This window comes from Sapajus apella, unplaced genomic scaffold (assembly GCF_009761245.1).
Source record: "Sapajus apella isolate SASKATOON/1434 unplaced genomic scaffold, GSC_monkey_1.0 scaffold113, whole genome shotgun sequence".
NCBI lineage: Eukaryota > Metazoa > Chordata > Mammalia > Primates > Cebidae > Sapajus > Sapajus apella.
Genome location: NW_022437053.1, coordinates 576916 through 595051, shown reverse-complemented (window position 1 = coordinate 595051; position 18136 = coordinate 576916). Strand labels below are relative to the sequence as shown.

General features: G+C 44.6%; 1 protein-coding gene and 1 long non-coding RNA gene across 4 annotated transcripts in view; one reads left to right on the top strand and one right to left on the bottom strand.

Moving 5' to 3' along the window:
* FAM189A1 (family with sequence similarity 189 member A1) overlaps nucleotides 1-18136 on the bottom strand; it is a 394185-nt gene that overhangs the window by 51036 nt on the left and 325013 nt on the right. For 2 of the 3 annotated variants that reach the window (XM_032259933.1, XM_032259934.1), the window contains exon 4: nucleotides 10571-10705. The exons of the other annotated variant lie outside the window; for it this stretch is intronic. In XM_032259933.1, coding sequence (XP_032115824.1) covers nucleotides 10571-10705 — 135 coding nt within the window. The remainder of the gene's footprint in view (nucleotides 1-10570; nucleotides 10706-18136) is intronic. 3 annotated transcript variants of the gene reach the window in all.
* On the top strand, nucleotides 472-16606 carry LOC116537669. Its single transcript, XR_004263246.1, has 3 exons — nucleotides 472-522; nucleotides 855-856; nucleotides 16468-16606. It is a non-coding gene; the product is annotated as an uncharacterized LOC116537669 (long non-coding RNA).

Below are 18136 nucleotides of genomic sequence, written 5' to 3'. Positions count from 1 at the left end.
AAAACAAATAGCCGTCAGTCACACAGAAAGTCTGAGGACACAGAGAAGCAAGGCTGCCTCGCCTGCTGGCCGGGAGAGCAGGGGTCCCTGCCATCACTCTGGAGTGTGGTGACTGACGTCCTGCACATGCAGTCCCCTGGGAGCTGGCCCATCAGCAGGCTGGAGAAAACGCAGCAGCAGAAGCCACGAAGATAACCAAGACAACCCATCGCTATGTGGATAAATACCACAAACCTGATGGGAGTGAGAACAGAAACTGGCTCATGGTACCAAACACATCAACGTTGATGTAAAGATTCAGGGAAGCACACAACTCTGTGGGGAATGCCAGAGTCCCCTAGGCCTCAGGGTAGCGGCTGCTTCTGGACAATCTCTAATTTCAGATGGAGGGAGGGAGGGAGGGAGGGAGGGAGAGCTGTAGCAGTGGAGGGGACTCAGTTGGGTCTGGAACAATGTACAATAATATATTTCTTTTCTTTTTTCTTTTCTTTTTTTTTTTTTTTTGAGATGGAGTCTCACTCTGTCGCCAGGCTGGAGTGCAGTGGCGTGATCTTGGCTCACTGCAACCTCCACCTCCTGGGTTCTAGCAAATCAATCAAACCCAAGGAGGGAATTGTGGGAGCTCCAGTTTATACCCTGTTGGCCAGAAGTACAGGTCACAACCTGCGGCTTGTGGCTGGCATGAGAAGTGAGGGTGGTCTTGTGGGGCTGAGCCCTTAACCTGTGGATGCGACGCTGTCTCCAGGTAGAGAGTCTCAGACTTGAGTTGAACTGAGCACACCCAGCTGGCGTCCACTGGAGAATGTGTGGGGGAAATGACCCCGTACATCTGGTGTTAGAAGTGTTGTGCTGAGTGGTCTGAGAGTAGAGGAGTGGAAGCTGGAAAACGGAGCTGAAGGGGGGGAGGTCATGGTCTGAGTGCTGCAATCCTGGGGGCGGCACAGTTCAAGGAGACAACTAGGTCAGGTGGTTAAGAGTGTGAAATGCTGGCCAGGTGCGGTGGCTCACACCTGTAATCCCAGCACTTTGGGAGGCTGAGGCGGGCGGGTGGATCAAGAGGTCAGGAGATCGAGACCATCCTGGCCAAGATGGTGAAACCCCATCTTTACCAAAAACACACACAAAAAATAGTTGGGTGTGGTAGTGCACGCCTAAAGTCCCACCTAATTGGGAGCCTCAGGCAGGAGAATCGCTTGAACCCGGGAAGTGGAGATTGCAGTGAGCTGAGATCGCGCCACTGCACTCCAGCCTGGGCGACAGAGCAAGGCTCCATCTCAAAAAAAAAAAAAAAACTGGGCGCGGTGGCTCACACCTGTAATCCTAGCACTTTGGGAGGCCGAGGTGGGTGGAATCACCTGAGGTCAGGAGTTCAAGACCAGCCTGGCCACCACAGTGAGACCCCATCTTTAAAAAATAAAAAAGAAAGAAAGAAAGAAAAAAAAAAAACCCTAAACAACAACAACAACAACAAAAAAAACAAAAAAAAGAGTGTGAGATGCCAGGGCTCTGCATGGACCATCTCCCTGGAATGCCACGTATCTTTCCTGAAAGGAGAGGGGGACTCAGAGGAGAAACCACCAGGGGGCAGACAAAGGCGAGGGCTTGGCCCACAGAAAGCACCCTTCCCTGAGCAGTGAAGGGCCCTCCTGGGCCTGCCCTCTCCACACCTGGACTTTGACTTTGCCGACTGCAAGGGGAGGCGTGGTGCACCTGTGGCCGGTGAATCAGGACCGGAAGGTCTGGGAATGCTGAGACAGTCCCGAGAGGCGGACCACACAGGGCTCTGCCCACCAGCCTCTCCAGACTGGGAGAGAATGAGTCTGCTACTGCTGTATCACTCTTAGCTCAGCACCCAAAAATCTGGGCCTGGCTTTATCCTAGCAGGTATAGGCAAGTCCCAGTCCCAGGTGGAACAGCTGCTCCCCATGACTATGTCAGAGTGCTGCCACGTTGATGCTGCGTGGCCTTGTGAGTGTGGACATCCAACCAAACTCCGTATCTCAACCACTCGGGGAAAGTAGATGTCACTCGGATAAGCAGGCTGGAGGCAGGCTTTCAGTGACACTGGAAACCAGGGATGCTGTGGGCGCACATCACACATCAGAAGGGAGCGGCTTTGCCTTGGCTGAGTTGGGTTCAAAGGTCAGCAGAGCCTGATACTTCTAGGCACTCCCTTAAATGGGCCATGGTTGCCCGTGGAAGTGGGAGAGCAGGCATCTGACACCCTTCTATCGCTGACCACATCCCGCTTGACCAGAGGAACCCACCACTGTCCCCTTAGAATACCAGGAGAGGAGAAAGCAGAATAAAGTTGTGGTACACCTGTCATGCCCTGTAGCTGTCCATTTCTGGCAGTGGAAAGGTCGCTTCTAGTGGTGGTGTGTATGTGAGTGGATGTGGAGTGTGTGGGGTGTGTGTGCATGTGTGTGGAGTGTGTGGGGGGTGTGTGCATGTATGTGGAGTGTGTGGGGTGTGTGTGCATGTGTGTGGAGTGTGTGGGGTGTGTGTGCATGTGTGTGCAGTATGTGTGTGGGGTGTGTGCATGTGTGTGCAGTGTGTGAGGGGTGTGTGCACATGTGTGGAGTGTGTGGAGTATGTGTGCATGTGTGCGGTGTGTGGGGTGTGTAGTATGTGTGGGGGGTATGTAGTGTGTGTGGGGTATGTGTGCATGTGTGTGGTATGTGTGTGGGGTGTGTAGTGTGTGTGGGGTATGTATGCATGTGTGGTGTGTATGGGGGTATGTGGTGTGTGTGGGGTAAGTGTGCATGTGTGTGGTGTGTGTGGGGGTGTATGTGGTGTGGCGGGGACATGCCTGCATGTGTGGTGTGTGCACATGTAGCGTTTCAGAAAGCCAGTCAATGCTGCAAGCTTCATCACAAAATGTTGATCATTCATTTATTCTCAAAATCATTCTTATTTCTTCAGCACCAGTAAGACTTACTCAAGATTAAAGGATGAATTTATTTTTCAGGTCTCTAGATTTTTTACGAAACTGTCTTGCCTTTTTTTTTTTTTTAACTGTCTTAGAGACGAAGATAAGAAAGCACATAAACTCAATAACTGATTGATTTCTTGGGAAACTTTTATCTCCGTGTCCATTGATAAGGTTTCTCTGGGTAATTTGGTTTATTGTGGCTCAGTAAATTAAACCAGGTACATGAAAAAAGAATAAGATCTTTAACTCAGATTTGAATTGGGTCACTGTAATAAAACCATAAGGACACTGTTGAATACAGCAACACATTAAAGGTGGCCAGATACAGTGTCAGCATGTTATGAAGCATGTTTCACCAGTTAGCAGTTCTGATTTTTGTGATTTTAAAAAATGCTGTGAATGCTGGTCCTAAATATGTCACAGTCTTGTGCTGGGTTTGACTTGGCAAAAATGGCCATCAGTCTACCTAAACATCTTTTTATTGTTTAAGCATTTATTGTGTCTTTTTTTTTTTTTTTTTAACAAAAGCTGAGACACTGTTTCATCAGGAACAGGGAGACCTGTAGCCTTGCCTTTTCAGTAGCACTTGCCTACCACTGTCAAAGGTTTTGAGAAAGGATATACCAAAATCATTTTTTAGACCCTATTTCCTCACTGTTCATAATGAGATGCCCAGAGGCAGTCTCCGTCATCAGAGCGCAGTGACATGGGTACTGGAGGGCTGAGTGCACAGAGGGACCCTTCCCTCCCCCAGGACCTTCCCAGAGACCCTGGAGGAGACACCTGCCCTTTCCCTGGGCTGCAGCCTTCACACCTGCACAGTCCATGAATGGACAATGGGACATACCCTCCCTCTGCTTCTACAAATCTGTGAATCCCTACGTGGTGCAGTGGAGTTCCAGGTGCTCTCTGTGCCCTCTGCCCTGCTCCATGCTCACCCCTGTAAGGAGGTAAGAAAGCATCAATATCCTCAAGAGAGAATTTTTATTGGCCCCCAGGGGTTCTCTGCTAAGAAACCAGAGAATCAGCCCGATGCAGTGGTGCACGCCTGTAATCCCAGCACTTTGGGAGGCTGAGGTAGGCGGATCATGAGGTCAAGAGACCGACATCATCCTAGCCAACATGGTGAAACCCTGTCTCTACTTAAAAATATACAAAAATTAACTGGGTGTGGTGGCACATGCCTGTAGTTCCAGCTACTCAGGAGGCTGAGCAGGAGAATCACTTGAACCTGAATCTGGGAGGCGGAGGTTGCAGTGAGCTGAGATTGCATCACTGCACTCCAGTCTAGTGACAGAGCAAGGTTCTGTCTCAAAAAAGCAAAAAACAAAAAAACAAATCAGAGAATCCAGGAGTGGGGCCAGTCAGGAAAGGCAGAACAGACATCAAGGGTTTCAGTTGCAGGGCCTCCAAACCAACAAATGACAATCAGAGGGACGAGCAAAGCAACACGTGCGTGCTCTTCTGAATTCTGAACTTATTCCTCCTGGGCCATGAAGAAAGTTGGTTTCCGCTTTTCTCCCTGGGGATGGGCTGGCCCTGTACAGCCTTCCAGGTATGGGAGGGGAGGAAGGAGGGAGAGTGGCCTGACAGGAAGCAAGCAGTCGGACAAATCTCATTAAGTCAGTATCAGTTAATTCAAACACAACTAAATTCAAAGTGCTTTGATTCCCAAGCCAATTATACAGGATTATCCCCCACATAAATTGAGTTCATTACATACTAAGTATAGATAATCCATAATTGAATATGGAAAATTCAGACATGGAGTGTTACTAATCAGATAAATAGGGCCTCAAATTAGACTGTGGAAAAGATCAATGGACCTGCTCTAATTGCCAACCTAAAAGGAGCGAGCAAAAGGGAAACTAATGAAAGGAACATTCTCCTTTGCCCCTTCTTTTGTTAAGCCTCAAGGACATTTTGCAGGTGACAGGAAGGGGCTCTCATGGACATCCGTGCAAAAGAGCAGAGCAGCCTCTTCCCGGAGTGGCTCCATTTCCAATGGCCCATATTTGTCCTGGTGTCCAAGAGTGTTAATAAAGCAACACCAGGTCCCTGCAGAAGACCCTTTCACTGCAGGGAAAGTCATCAGGCACAGCTTGGCTCGGATGACTTTTCAAGAGTAAGGATTATATTAAAAATGACGGTACCACTACTTACGAGAAAACCAGATAATGTGGCGCATGACTCTCTGAGGAAGAAGTATCTATAATTACGGGAAGGAAGTACAAAGCCTTAATTATGCTAACTATTTAAATGGCGCATAATGCTTGAGACAGAATTTAAGGGTTAGGAGTCTGCCTTAGTACCTTGAGGTATCCTTATACTTCAGAAAAGGGATCTGAGAAAGATATAAAATATGTTGAAAACTCCACTCTAATTAACTAGCTAGAGACATCCATGGGTGCAAACCGTAACCACGCAGAGAAGAAGACTGCTACAGTCTAAGAGCTAAAAGCAAAGACAAGGGCTCATGAAAAAGAAGATAAAGACAGAAGGGGCTGAGGAGGGAGTTGCCAAGACTCAAGATCACATCACAAGCAGAGGAAAAAGGTAATGACTGTTGCAGAAAACAGCTAGGAAGAGAGCCTTCACAAAAAATGAACAGGGATGTGCAGTGGCTCATGCCCATAATTGCAGCACTTTGGGAGGTCAAGGCAGGAGGATCACTTGAGCCAAGAGTTCCAGAACAGTCTGGGCCAGTGAGACCCTGTCTCTACAAACAATAAAAAATATTATCTGGGCATGGTGGCATATGCCTACAGTCCCAGCTACTTGGGAGGCAAATGTGGGAGGACCTCTTGAGCCCAGGAGATTGAGGCTGCAGTGAGCTGTGATCACACCACTGCACTCAACCTGGGCAACAGAGTGAGACCCTGTCTCAAAAGAGTTTGTTAGTCATTCATGCTACTTTCCAGAGTGGGTAAGGTGCAGGGGGCTCTGCTCATTGTGGTGGCCCAGGCTGATGGTGCTGCCACCACCTCTAATCTGCCAATTACGGTGCCAGTGGGAAAGAGAGCTCTGGAGAACCTCACACCACATTTAAATACTCTAACTTGAAAGTGGTACATATAAGTTTTGTTTACATGGTCCTCAGCAATGAGGGGACAGGTTCCTTTTATCATGCAAAGGAAGCTGGAGAGTTTGACATATTTTAAAACAGCATTAATGACCATCACATACCTAAAGGGGAGAAACCATCTGGCTGACTTTAGGATTTTTCCCTATATAGACATTCAATGAAAAAGAGAATAACACATCATCTATAAACCCCTAAGTGGGAAAAAGTTTCCTCAAGAACTCTTTACCCAGGGGGAAAATCATGTAGAACATGATTCCAGATTCTGCTGAGGATGGAGAAAGCTGGAAAGAACATGGCCCTGACATTATAACAGCAACAACAACAAGACACTGAGTTCTGCAAATTCCCAACGTATGTTGAGCCCATCAGTCAGCTGAGGTCATAGGGCAGCAAACTAAACCCAAATTCTAAGGAAAAGACAGAGTCTCCAAGGAAAGACATGAGCACTTACCTGGGGCAGATGCAGTCAGACAGCAGCTTTAGTGGAAAAGGTGAACAAGATGCAGGATCACCAAGGTAAGGTAGCAGAGAGATGGAAGCAATAAGGAAGAGTCAAATGCAGAAAACTAGAAATGAAAAACACAGGCACAGAGATGAAGAATGCCTCTGACAGACAGGGTCAGCAGTGGACCAGACACGTTGAGGAAAAAATGACCAAGTGGGGTTTATTTCGAGAATGCAAGGTTGGCTCACCACTCAGAAGTCAATGGTATTCACTATTTGAATGGACTCAAGAAGAAAATGTATAGGAACATCTAAGCAGATGCAGTAAAAGACTGATAAAATTCAACGGCCATTCATGGCAAAAAAAAAGAGTCTCAGCAAACTAGGAATAGGAGGGCACATCTACAACCTGATAATAAGCATCTATGAAAAACTTAGAGGTAACACGATACATAATCCCTAAAATCAGGAACAAGACAAGGACATCTGCTCTCACCACATCTATTCAATACTGTTGAATAGTCCAGTCAGTGGAATAAGGCAGGGAAAAGAAGAGGCATCTGGATTGCAATATGTGCTGGTTTATTTTAGGGGTCAATTTGACTGGATAAAGGATACTCGAGAAATGGCAAAGCAGGGTGTTTCCAGAGGAGATTGGTATGTGAGTCTGTGGACTGAGTGGGGAAGACCCACCCTCAATGTTGGGGGCACCATCTGATCGGCCAGAGGCCTGGATAGAACAAAAAGGCACAGAAAAGGTGAATTATTTTCTCTTTCTCTTCTGGAGCAGAGACACCCTTTCCTGCCCCTGGACATCAGAACTCCGGGCTCTCTGGCCTTTGGACCCTGGGACTCACACTGGTGCAACCCCTACCCCTAGATTCTTGGCCTTGGACTGAGAGTTCCACCACTGGTTTTCCTGGTTCTGAGGCCTTTGGACTTGAACTAAGCCAAATTCCCAGCTTTCCAGGGTCTCCAGCTTGCAGATGGGTGGTCACAGGACTTCGTAGTCTCCATGGCCATGTGAGCAATTCTCCCAGTGAATTCCCTCTCATCGATCTATGTCTGTCCTATTGGTTCTGTTTGTCTGGAGAATGGAAGATGTAAAATTGCCTCTCTTTGCATAGCACATGACTGTCTATATAAGAAAATGCAAAGAATCTGCAAAGGAGCTACCAGAACTAATGAGTGAGGTTAGCAAGACCACAGATACAAGATTGGTAACGAAAATCAAATTTCTGTATGTTAGCAGTGAATAGCAGATCATTAAAAAATACCATTAGGATAGCACCAATAAATGTGGAATACTTTAAGCATAGCTATTACAAAACATGTTAAGATCTATACACCGAAAATTACACAACACTGATGAAAGAAAGAAACACTGAAGAAAGAAAGTACAACTTAAATGAAGAACTATATCACGGATATGTCTAGTCTCTTCAAAGTGACGTGTGGATTCCATGCAATCTGAGTCAAAATCCAAGCAGGATTTTAGCACAAAATTGAACAAGCAGATTCTAAAATTTATATGGAAATGCAAAGGAAATGATAGCCAAGATAAATTTGGAAAGCAGCAAAGTTGGACGACCGCAATAAACAGATACTCATTTCCAATAGTCCCTGGTCCTCTTGATCTCAGATGAGCCAGTCCCTGCCAAGGCCACTGCTTCTCGTACAGGCCCTCCTCAGGTGGGGGATAAGGGCAGGCTGCCTCTTCTCCTAGCACCTAAGCCACTGCTGCCACTTCCAGACCACTGGCCTCGCACCTGAATCACAACTCCTGCCTGCTTTGAGCCTCCTGCCACCAGCTTTGATAGCTCCTACCTCTCAGCAGCCTTTGTACACAAACTCATTGAGGACTTTAAAATGGTGTAGTCTTTCTTGTGCTTTCAACTCTTACCAGTGTCCTGGGCAATCTGAATACCCATGGGGCTATGCCAGTCATTCAGCTGGGCTCCCAGCCTTCACTGAACTTCTTGATATCAGTGGCCTTTATGCCATTTTTTGACACCTCATACCAAGGGCTTTTCTCACCAATGTACCAGAACCGTGAATAAGAGTGAGAATGCAAGGTCACCAGCTCCCTCTAGACCTGAGACTGCATTCTTAGAGACAGTGGTGGGTTTTTTTGCTCTGTCACCAGGAGTGCAGTGATGCGATCTTGGCTCACTGCAGCCTCTGCCTCCCGGGTTCAAGCGATTCCCATCTCAGCCTCCCAAGTAGCTGGGACTACAGGTGCGTGCCACCACGCCTGGCTAATTTTTTTTTTTTTAAATTTTAGTAGAGACAGGGTTTCTCCATGTTGGCCAGGATGGTCTTAATCTCCTGACCTTGTGAGCAGTCCACTTCAGCCTCCCAAAATGCTGGGATTACAGGCGTGAGCCCCTGCACCTGGCGACAGTGTTGTTTTGTCAATAGCATTACCTTTCAAACCACAGTCACCGCTTCAGGGGCTGGTGAGTCATGAAAACTAGGTCCTGCGTCCCGTGAGTGAAGGCCTCCAAGGGGACCTCCAGGACTTGAGAGGGCAGACTGAACACCCCAGTCAGCCAACCGAGGAATGGGAGGTCACATGAGGCCCAAATGCACCCCCATGCTCAAGAAAACATCCCCAGGTTGAAGAAGCGACTTAGCAGTTGTCAGAATGAGATCGCAGAGTGAGCAATGGCCGCCTATGTCCCCACCAGAGAGGATGGTGAAGGGCCGCAGCAGACCTCGGCACTGACCCAGGCAGGTCCCAGGATGCAATGAGGTAGAAATGTGGGTGTAGGTAGTGTGGGTGGCATGAAATACTTGGTCCCATGATGGGGTGGGCCCTGGAGTGCTGCAGTTCTGGGTTTCTCCCACCCCACTGCATCTATCGCTCTGATGAGCTGCTGGGACCACTCAACTTGGCCCATTCCTCTGTGCAAAATATGGCAGGTGCCGTGAGCCAGTCCCAGTCCTACCCTGGAGATGAGCTGCCTCCTCTCTCGCTGTACGTCTATGCTTGTCTATCAGCCGGTGACCACCCACGGAGGACTAACCACAGGGACTCAATGTCAACGCTTTCCTCCTCCCTCCACAGATTCGAGGTGGCTCTCTGCAGTTTCCAGTCCCCTGCATCCTGCATTCCCTACACGCATGCTAGTGGTCCCTCATACCACAAACACAATTTTACCACCAACTAAGAGTTCCTTGGACTATGCCGCATGTTTTTACACTTATTTATTCATTTTTTGAGACGAAATCTCCCTCTGTCGCCAGGCTGGAGTGCAGTGGCACGATCTCATCTCACTGCAACCCCTGCCTTCGAGGTTCCAATGATTCTCCTGCCTCAGCTTCCCAAGTAGCTGGGATTACAGGCACACGCCACCACACCTGGCTAATTTTTGTATTTTTAGTAGAGATGAGGTTTCACCACATTGGCCAGGCTGGTCTCGAACTCCTGACCTTGATCAAGTGATACACTCGCCTCGGCCTCCCAAAGCGCCGGGAGTACAGGTGTCAGTAACTACGCCTGGCCTATGCCACATCTTTTAAAAAAGCTTTGGCACAGTTTCATTCAAGGGAAAGATAATTGGGTTCACTTGTTCTTATGTATTTTTAAGTGTTCAATTTCGCTTTTCAGAATAAAACACTTGGAAGAAAGAAGTAATATAAACAATTTTTCCAAATCACTTTTTTTTAAAGATCAGATGTTATACATGAAAATAGACTGCCATGAGATTGTCAGATTTTTTTTCCTCCAAATATCTTTTAAAAAGCAAAATAAATCCCCATCTGTTCCCTCATGGTGTAACAGCCAAAAATGTCAGAAAAGCTGTAGAATCCATCCTGTCACGATTTGTAAAGACCTCTTTCAACCACTGGCATCTGACTTTGCAGATGTCAGAGGCAGTACAATGAAATGGTGAAAATGCAAAGCAAGATCCGGAAAGAACACCTTCAAAATCAAACCCTATCCTCCTTTCACATGTTCTCTGGAAAGATATTCCCTCTTGCCTCAAACCTACCTCGGCATGTTTAGAGCTGAAAGAAATCTATATGTGAGTAAGTCTTCCTAAAATGTCTGTAAGGCATGGAATTGAAATGCATGCACAGGCAGCGCCCAGCAGGGTCACCTTCAAGGTCAGCCTCACGGCGTTGCAGTTCTCCTGCAGTGGGTTCAGCTTCAGCGTCTCCCCGAGGTTGCTGCAGCCGGACGACTGGTGCTGCAGCTCACAGCAGACACACACCTCCACACTGTCAAACTTAATCTAGACAGAGGAACACAGACAGACCTCACCGTTAACAGGCATTCGACCCCCGCGGGTACGCTTGACTGACACAATTCAGAACACAGGAAAACGACTCCATTCAAAGTAGCCTGTTTCAGTATGTTTAATAGTAAAGCAAAAACAATTTCTATCGACCCAGGTCATCAGGAAAACTTCAAATTCCTGTTTTAAAAGCAGTGTATAAAAAAGCAAAAGTACATTTGAAGAAACCTAAGCTCTACATGAGAGAAAACTGCAGGTGGACTGCAAAATGAGATAAAAGTAAATCAACTGAGAATCATGCACGTTGATGTATGCATGGAGATGTGTTATCCCAGCTCTGTGCCTTGGCTCCTTCTCCTCCCACAGTCAGAAATTTCTTGCCTCACTTCATGGTATATCAAACTCCTGCTCATCCAACAAGGTCCAACTCCAGCGCCACCCTCGAGGACTTGTCTGGTTTTCCCGCCTCACGGCTACTGGAGACTGATTTATCCAGCTAGAGTTGCGTCTTATCATCACAGTATTAACAATGCCGATAAGGTATAGGTGTTCAATAAATGCTGAATAAATAAAAGTGGCTTGGAAAATAGAAAACCATGGAAGGAAAAAAATGTGTTTCCAGTATTTTAAAAAGCAGTATGAGAGTCTCAGTGAGAGGGAAGAGAACAGAGTGGGAGAAAAGCGGCTTTAAAAAAGTAAAGTCCTCGACAGGTGTGGTGGTACACCACCTGCAGCCCCAGCCACTCGGCAGGCCAGGGCAGGAGGATCACTTGAGCCCAGGAGCCTGAGACCAGCCTGGCTGGGCAACATAGTGAGAACCTGTCTTAAAAATACATAAATAAAAAACAATAAAGTCCTAGAGGTAAAACTACTAAAAATCAGTAAAATCTATGCAACTTTATTCAAAATCACACTGAACATGAAACAAGTTATGTTCCTTAGATTAAGAAGTGCCCAGCTGGGTGTGATAGCTCATGCCTGTAATCCCAACATTTTGGGAGGCTGAGATGGGCAGATCACAGGTTAAGAGTCCAAGACCAGCATGGCCAAGATGGTGAAACCCCATCCCTACTAAATATACAAAAATTAGCCCGATGCGGTGGCAGGCGCCTGTAATCCAAGCTACTTGGGAGGCTGAGGCAGGAGAATTGCTTGAACCTGGGAGGTGAAGTTTGCAGTGAGCCAAGATTGCACCCCTGTACTATAGCCTGGGTGACAGAGTAAGACTCTGTTTCAAAAAAAAAAAAAAAAAAAGTGTCCCACTTTCCAACATATATATGTTTACAGCAGCCAACTCAAAGTGCAAATACTTTTCAGACAAATATTGGCCATTCATAAATGTAACAAGGAATTTTTCATTGCATGAAATATTGTCGAGGCTGAGACAACACTTACAAAACCTCCAGGTATCAACGTGTCGCCTCTCCAAAATACTGGGGCAGGGGTAATACGGCATCTGCAGAGCCAAGAAATGTGCTGGTATTCAACCGAGGAGCTCAGCTTCCACTTTCTTCGGTTAGCTTAAGATTTAGCCCCTGCCACCCCCTGCCCCATGTCAGGTGGGCTTTGCAACTGGCTTTCGGCGGTACAATGTGGGTAGAAGTGACAGCTTGCAGGTTCTGAACTTAAGGCCTCAACAGGCTTCATGTTTCTGCACTTTCTCCCTGCAACTGCCAATATCCAGCAGGAAAAGAACAGGTTCCAGGGAGATGCCAGCTTTCCAGCCCCAGCAGGAGACCCATGGGGCACACCCACAGAACTGTTCTGCCCTATGGTACATGCACACGCAACATTACTAGGTTAAACAGTTTTTTAAATACGCAAACAAATTAGACTCCCACCAATAGGGTGTGAGTTCAGGCTAACCCACATCCTCACCAATGCTTGCTAATGTTGACTTTTTGTCCATGCAGTAATTAATATAATAGTATCTAATTTTGGGTTTGCTTTCATCTTTGCTCATTTTCACTCATATTGTGAAATATAACACACACACACACAAAAAGTGCACAGAACAAACACATTCAGTTCAGTAACTTACCATTAGGTGAGCATCCATGAGACCATGGCCATCTTCCTAGAAGGCCTTCCACACCTCGTTCCCTATCATTCCACCCCCTCGCTGCACCAAGAGCTAAACACAGTCCTTACCTTTTAAGTAATCATTTCTAGGCTTCCACCTTTAAACATTTACCACTATAGTATAGTTTCACCTGGTTTTCTAACTTGATATAAATAGAATCATATAGTATTTTTAGTATTTGGCTTCTTTCATTCAAAATTACAAGATTCATCTACCTCACTGCATATAAATATAGTTGATCATGTTCACTGTTGTATATTACATTGCATGAATATGCTGCCATTTACATATTTATTCTCTTGCCAGGGGACATCTGGCTTTTTGCTATTTTTTTTTGCAATGAGATTAATGCCACTTTGATATGCTGTACTTGCCTGCTGGCACATACATGTGCATATTTCTTTTGGGTACAAAATGCCTACTGATTGGAGCTGCTGGGTTCCTGGGAATTTTCAACTTTAGTAGAGAATACATAACCACTTTCCAAAGTGGCTGCACCAATTTACACACTCACCAGCACTGTTTGAGGGTCCCATTACTCCACATCCTGGCTTGTGCTGTTTCAGTCCTTTTAACTTTAGCCAGGAAAGTACTGGAAGAGTTACTTCTTCCCTGAAGTGAGGGAAGATGGAAAAAAAGGATAAAAGAGAAGATGGGATCTAACACAGAAAAAGAGATAGAGGAAGTTCTAAGAAAGTGGGAAAAGGATGTCCTAGCATGATAAATATACAGACTGCCTATAGGCTGACTAGTCTAGACTGAAGCAGGAAACAGGCTCGGTGGAAAAGTCTTTAAGAAGAAAATGAAGTTGACAATGCTTGACGGGTGGGATTGTATTCAGAGATTTTCAGTTCTCCTGGGAAGTTTGAGTGTAAATTAGAAACAGAGACACTCAACAAATAATAAAACAATTTTAACTTTAGCATAAAAGACAAATCATATATAGTACATGGTTTTGTTGAATATGTGGCTTGCAAATATTTTCTCACAGTCTATAGTTTATCTTTTTATACTTTCAAAAGGGTCATTCATAGAGTAGAAGGTTTCAATGTTGATGAAGTCCAACTTAGACATTTTTGCTCCTACACTTTTGGTGTTGATCTAAGAACTCTGCTTAGCCCTAGATCTCTGTTTTTTTCTAAATGTTTTATAATTTTATTTTTACATTTGATTGCATGACCCATTTTCAGTTACTTCTAGTATAAGATATGAGACTTGGGTTGAGGTTGATTATTTTTGTCTATAGATGCCCAATTGTTCCAACATTTGTTGAAAAAGCTGTCTTTTCTTCACTTAATTCCTTATGACTTTTGTCAAAAATCAGTTGGGCACATTTGTGTCTATTTCTGGATTCTCCCTTTGTTCCACTGATCTCTTTCCACCAATCACCAAGTCTTGATTACTGTGGTTATCAGTCTGGAAATCAAAATACTGATTCCTCCTACTTAATTCTTATTTTTCAAAATTATTTGTTTTTCCATATACATTTTTTTTTTTTTTTGAGACAAGGTCTTGCTCTATCACCCAGGCTAGAGTGTGGTAGCATGATCTTGGCTCACTGTGACCTCCACCTCCTGGGTTCAAGTGATTCTTGTGCTTCAGCCTCCCAGATAGCTGGGATTATAATCAAGTGCACGCCACTATGCCCAGCTAATTTTTGTATTTTTAGTAGAAACCAGGTTTTGCCATGTTGGCCAGGCTGGTCTCAAATTCTTAGCCTCAAGTGATCCGTCCACCTCAGCCTTTCCAAAGTACTGGGTGTACAGGCGTGAACCACCATGCCTGGTCTCCATATATATTTTAGAATAAAACTGTCATTGTCTACAGAAAAAAATCTTGCTGGGATTTTCATAGGAATTGGATAAAACCCACATTTTCTTTTTTAAGATAGAATTTTCGCTCTTGTTTTCCAGGAGTGCAATGGTATGACCACTGCTCACTGAAACTTCTGCCTCCCAGGTTCAAGCAATTCTCCTGCGTCAGCCTTCTGAGTAGCTGGGATTACAAGTGCCTGCCATCACACCCAGCTAAATTTTTTTTGTATTTTTAGTAGAGATGGGGTTTTGCCATGTTGGCCAGGCTGGTTTCCACCTCCAGACCTCAGGCGATCTGCCCACCTTGGCCTCCCAAAGTGCCGGGATTACAGGCATGAGCCACCACGCCCAGCCCAAGCCCAGATAGTAACTGGGGGGAAATTGACGTATTTCCTACATTGAATCTTCCAATTGATTTAAATTTATTTATTTCATCTTTGTTAAGTGGTTTTCAGTGTATGATTCTATACATGTTTTGTTAGATTTACGCTTACATATCTTTTTTAAATTTTTTTGAGATGGAGTCTCACTCTGTAGCCAGGCTGGAGTGCAGTGGCAAGATCTCAGCTGACTGCAACCTCTGCCTCCCAGGTTCAAGTGATTCTCCTGCCTCAGCCTCCTGAGTAGCTGGGACGACAGGCCCGTGCCACCACACTCAGCTAATTTTTGTATTTTTAGTAGAGACAGGGTTTCACCATGTTGACCAGGATTGTCTTGATCTCTTGGCCTCATGATCTGCCCACTTTGGCCTCCCAAAGTGCTGGGATTACAAGCATGAGCCAGCACGCCTGGTCCACTTAAATATCTTTTTAAGCGATTTTTAATTTCAGTGTCCATGTGCTCACTGTTAATATGCAGTACAGGTATTGATCGACTTACCACCTATGCAACTTACGACCATTCGACTTTACGACCACAATCACTAGCCACGACTCCTCCGTGTCTGGCAGCGCAAACGTTGCCCAGCTGGGTGTACGACAGTGCGGACCAGCTTCTGGCAGCACTACCATCTCTGCATGCACCATTTCAACTGTACATATAGCCTACTCAACTTACAACCAAATCGTGTTACAACCAGTCCGCAGTCCCAACCATGGTCATAAGTCGAGCACTAGCTGTATTACTGTTACTATACAGCTCGCTATTAATACACAAGAAATACAATTAAATTTTGTATATCTTGTATCCTACAACCTTGCTGAACTCACTATCTAAGAGGCTTATTTTGTTCTATTTATTTTTTAAAGATTCTTGGGGATTTTCCACATAGATACTTATGTCATCCACAAACAGGGTTAGTTATATTCCTTCCTGTCTAATCTGTACACCTTTTATTTTCTTGCCGTATTGCATTGGCTTGAAATTATGGCATTATGTTCTATGTTGAATAAAATGGTATGAATGAGCATGCTTGCCTTGTTCCTGATTGTAGGGGAAAAGCATTCACTGTCCATTAAGTCTGTTAGCTGTAGGTCTTTTGTAGATGCTCTTTCTCAAGTTGAGACCATTCTCTATGCCTGTTTTTCTAAGTTTTCTTTTTAGTTAGGAAAGGTGCCGATTTTGTCAAATGCTTTTTCTGCATCACTTGATATAACCATGTGGTTTCTCTTCTTTAGCCTGTTGATATGGTAGAATTCATTGACTGATTTTTGAATATTGAACCAGACTTGAATCCCTGGAACAACTCCCTCTTGGCAATGATGCGTAATTCCTTTCAGATATGTTGAATTCTATTTGTTATTATTTTGTTGGATAGTCATCTGTAGCCAGCCTGCCTGCCTGCCTGCCTGCCTGCCTTCCTTCCTTCCTTCCTTCCTTCCTTCCTTCCTTCTCTTTCTTTTTATTTCTTTCATCTCACTCAGTCACCAGGCTGGAGTGCAGTGGCACAATCTTAGCTCGCTGTAACTTCCTCTTCCTGGGTTGAAAGGATTCTCCTGCCTCAGCCTCCCGAGTGGCTGGGACTATAGACACACACCACCATGCCCAGCTGATTTTTGTATTTTTAGTGGAGACGGGGTTTTACCATGTTGGCCAGAATGGTCTCAATCTCTTGATCTTGTGATCCACCCGCCTCAGCCTCCCAAAGTGCTGGTATTAAGGCATCAGCTGCTGTGCCCAGCCTGTAGTTTTATTTTTCTATACTGTCTTTGTCTGGTTTTTGGTAGCATGACAATACTACCTTCATAAAAATCAGTTGGGCAATGTTCCTTCTATTTTCTCAAAGAAATTGTATAGAAATGATGTTAATTCTATAAATGCTTAACAGAATTCTCCAGTGAAACCATCTGGACCTGGAGATTTTAGAAGTTTTAAAATTATAAATTCAATTTCCTCAATAATTATTCAAATTCTCTATTTCATATTGTATGAATTATGATAGTTTGCATTTTCCAAGAAATGGATCAATTTCATTTAAGTTGTGAAGTTCATTTGTGTAAAGTTGTTCCTATTATTTCCTTATTATCCTTTTGATGTCTGTTGGGTCTGTAGTTTCTTCCCAGATATTGGCAATTTGTGTCTTCTAACTTTTTTTCTTGCTAGAGTTTTGTCAATGTTGTTGATGCTGTCAGAGTATCAGCTCTTGTTTCATTGGTTTTTCTCCACTGATTTCCTGTTGTCCATTTAATTGATTTCTGCTCTTACATTTACGACTTCCTGCCACCTTCTTGCTTTGGGTTGATTATGCTGCTCTTTATCTAGTTTCTTTAATTTTGTTTTTAATTGAGAAATAATAATTCTGTATTACATATTATGGGGTACAATGTGATGTCTTGGTAATGTTTACACTGCAGAATGACTGAATCAACCTAATTCACAAATCTCCTCACTTTTTAATTTTTATTTTTATTTTACTTTAAGTTCTGGGATACATGCACAGAACGTGCAGGTTTGTTACATAGGTATATATGTGCCATGGTGGTTTGCTGCACCTGTCAACCCATCATCTAAGATTTAAGCCCCACATGCATTAGGTATTTGTACTAATGCTCTCCCTCCCCTTACCCCCACCCTCTGACAGGTCCTGGTGCGTGATGTTCCCCTCCCTGTGTCCACGTGTTCTCACTGTTCAACTCTCACTTACGAGTGAGAACATGTGGTATTTGGTTTTCTGTTCCTGTGTTAGTTTGCTGAGAATGATGGCTTCCAGTTTCATCCATGTCCCTGCAAAGGACATGAACTCATCCTTTTTTTATGGCTGCATAGTATTCCATCATGTATATGTGCCATATTTTCCTTATCCAGTCTATTATCGATGGGCATTTGGGTTCGTTCCAAGTCTTTACTATTGTAAATAGTACTATAATAAACATACATGGGCATGTGTCTTTGTAGTAGAATGAATTATAATCCTTTGGGTATATACCCAGTAATGGGATTGCTGGGTCAAATGGTATTTCTAGTTCTAGATCCTTGAGGAATCACTACACTGTCTTCCACAATGGTTGAACTAATTTATACTCCCACCAGCAATGTAAAAGTGTTACTCTTTCTCCACATCCTCTCTAGCATCTGTTGTCTCCTGACTTTTTA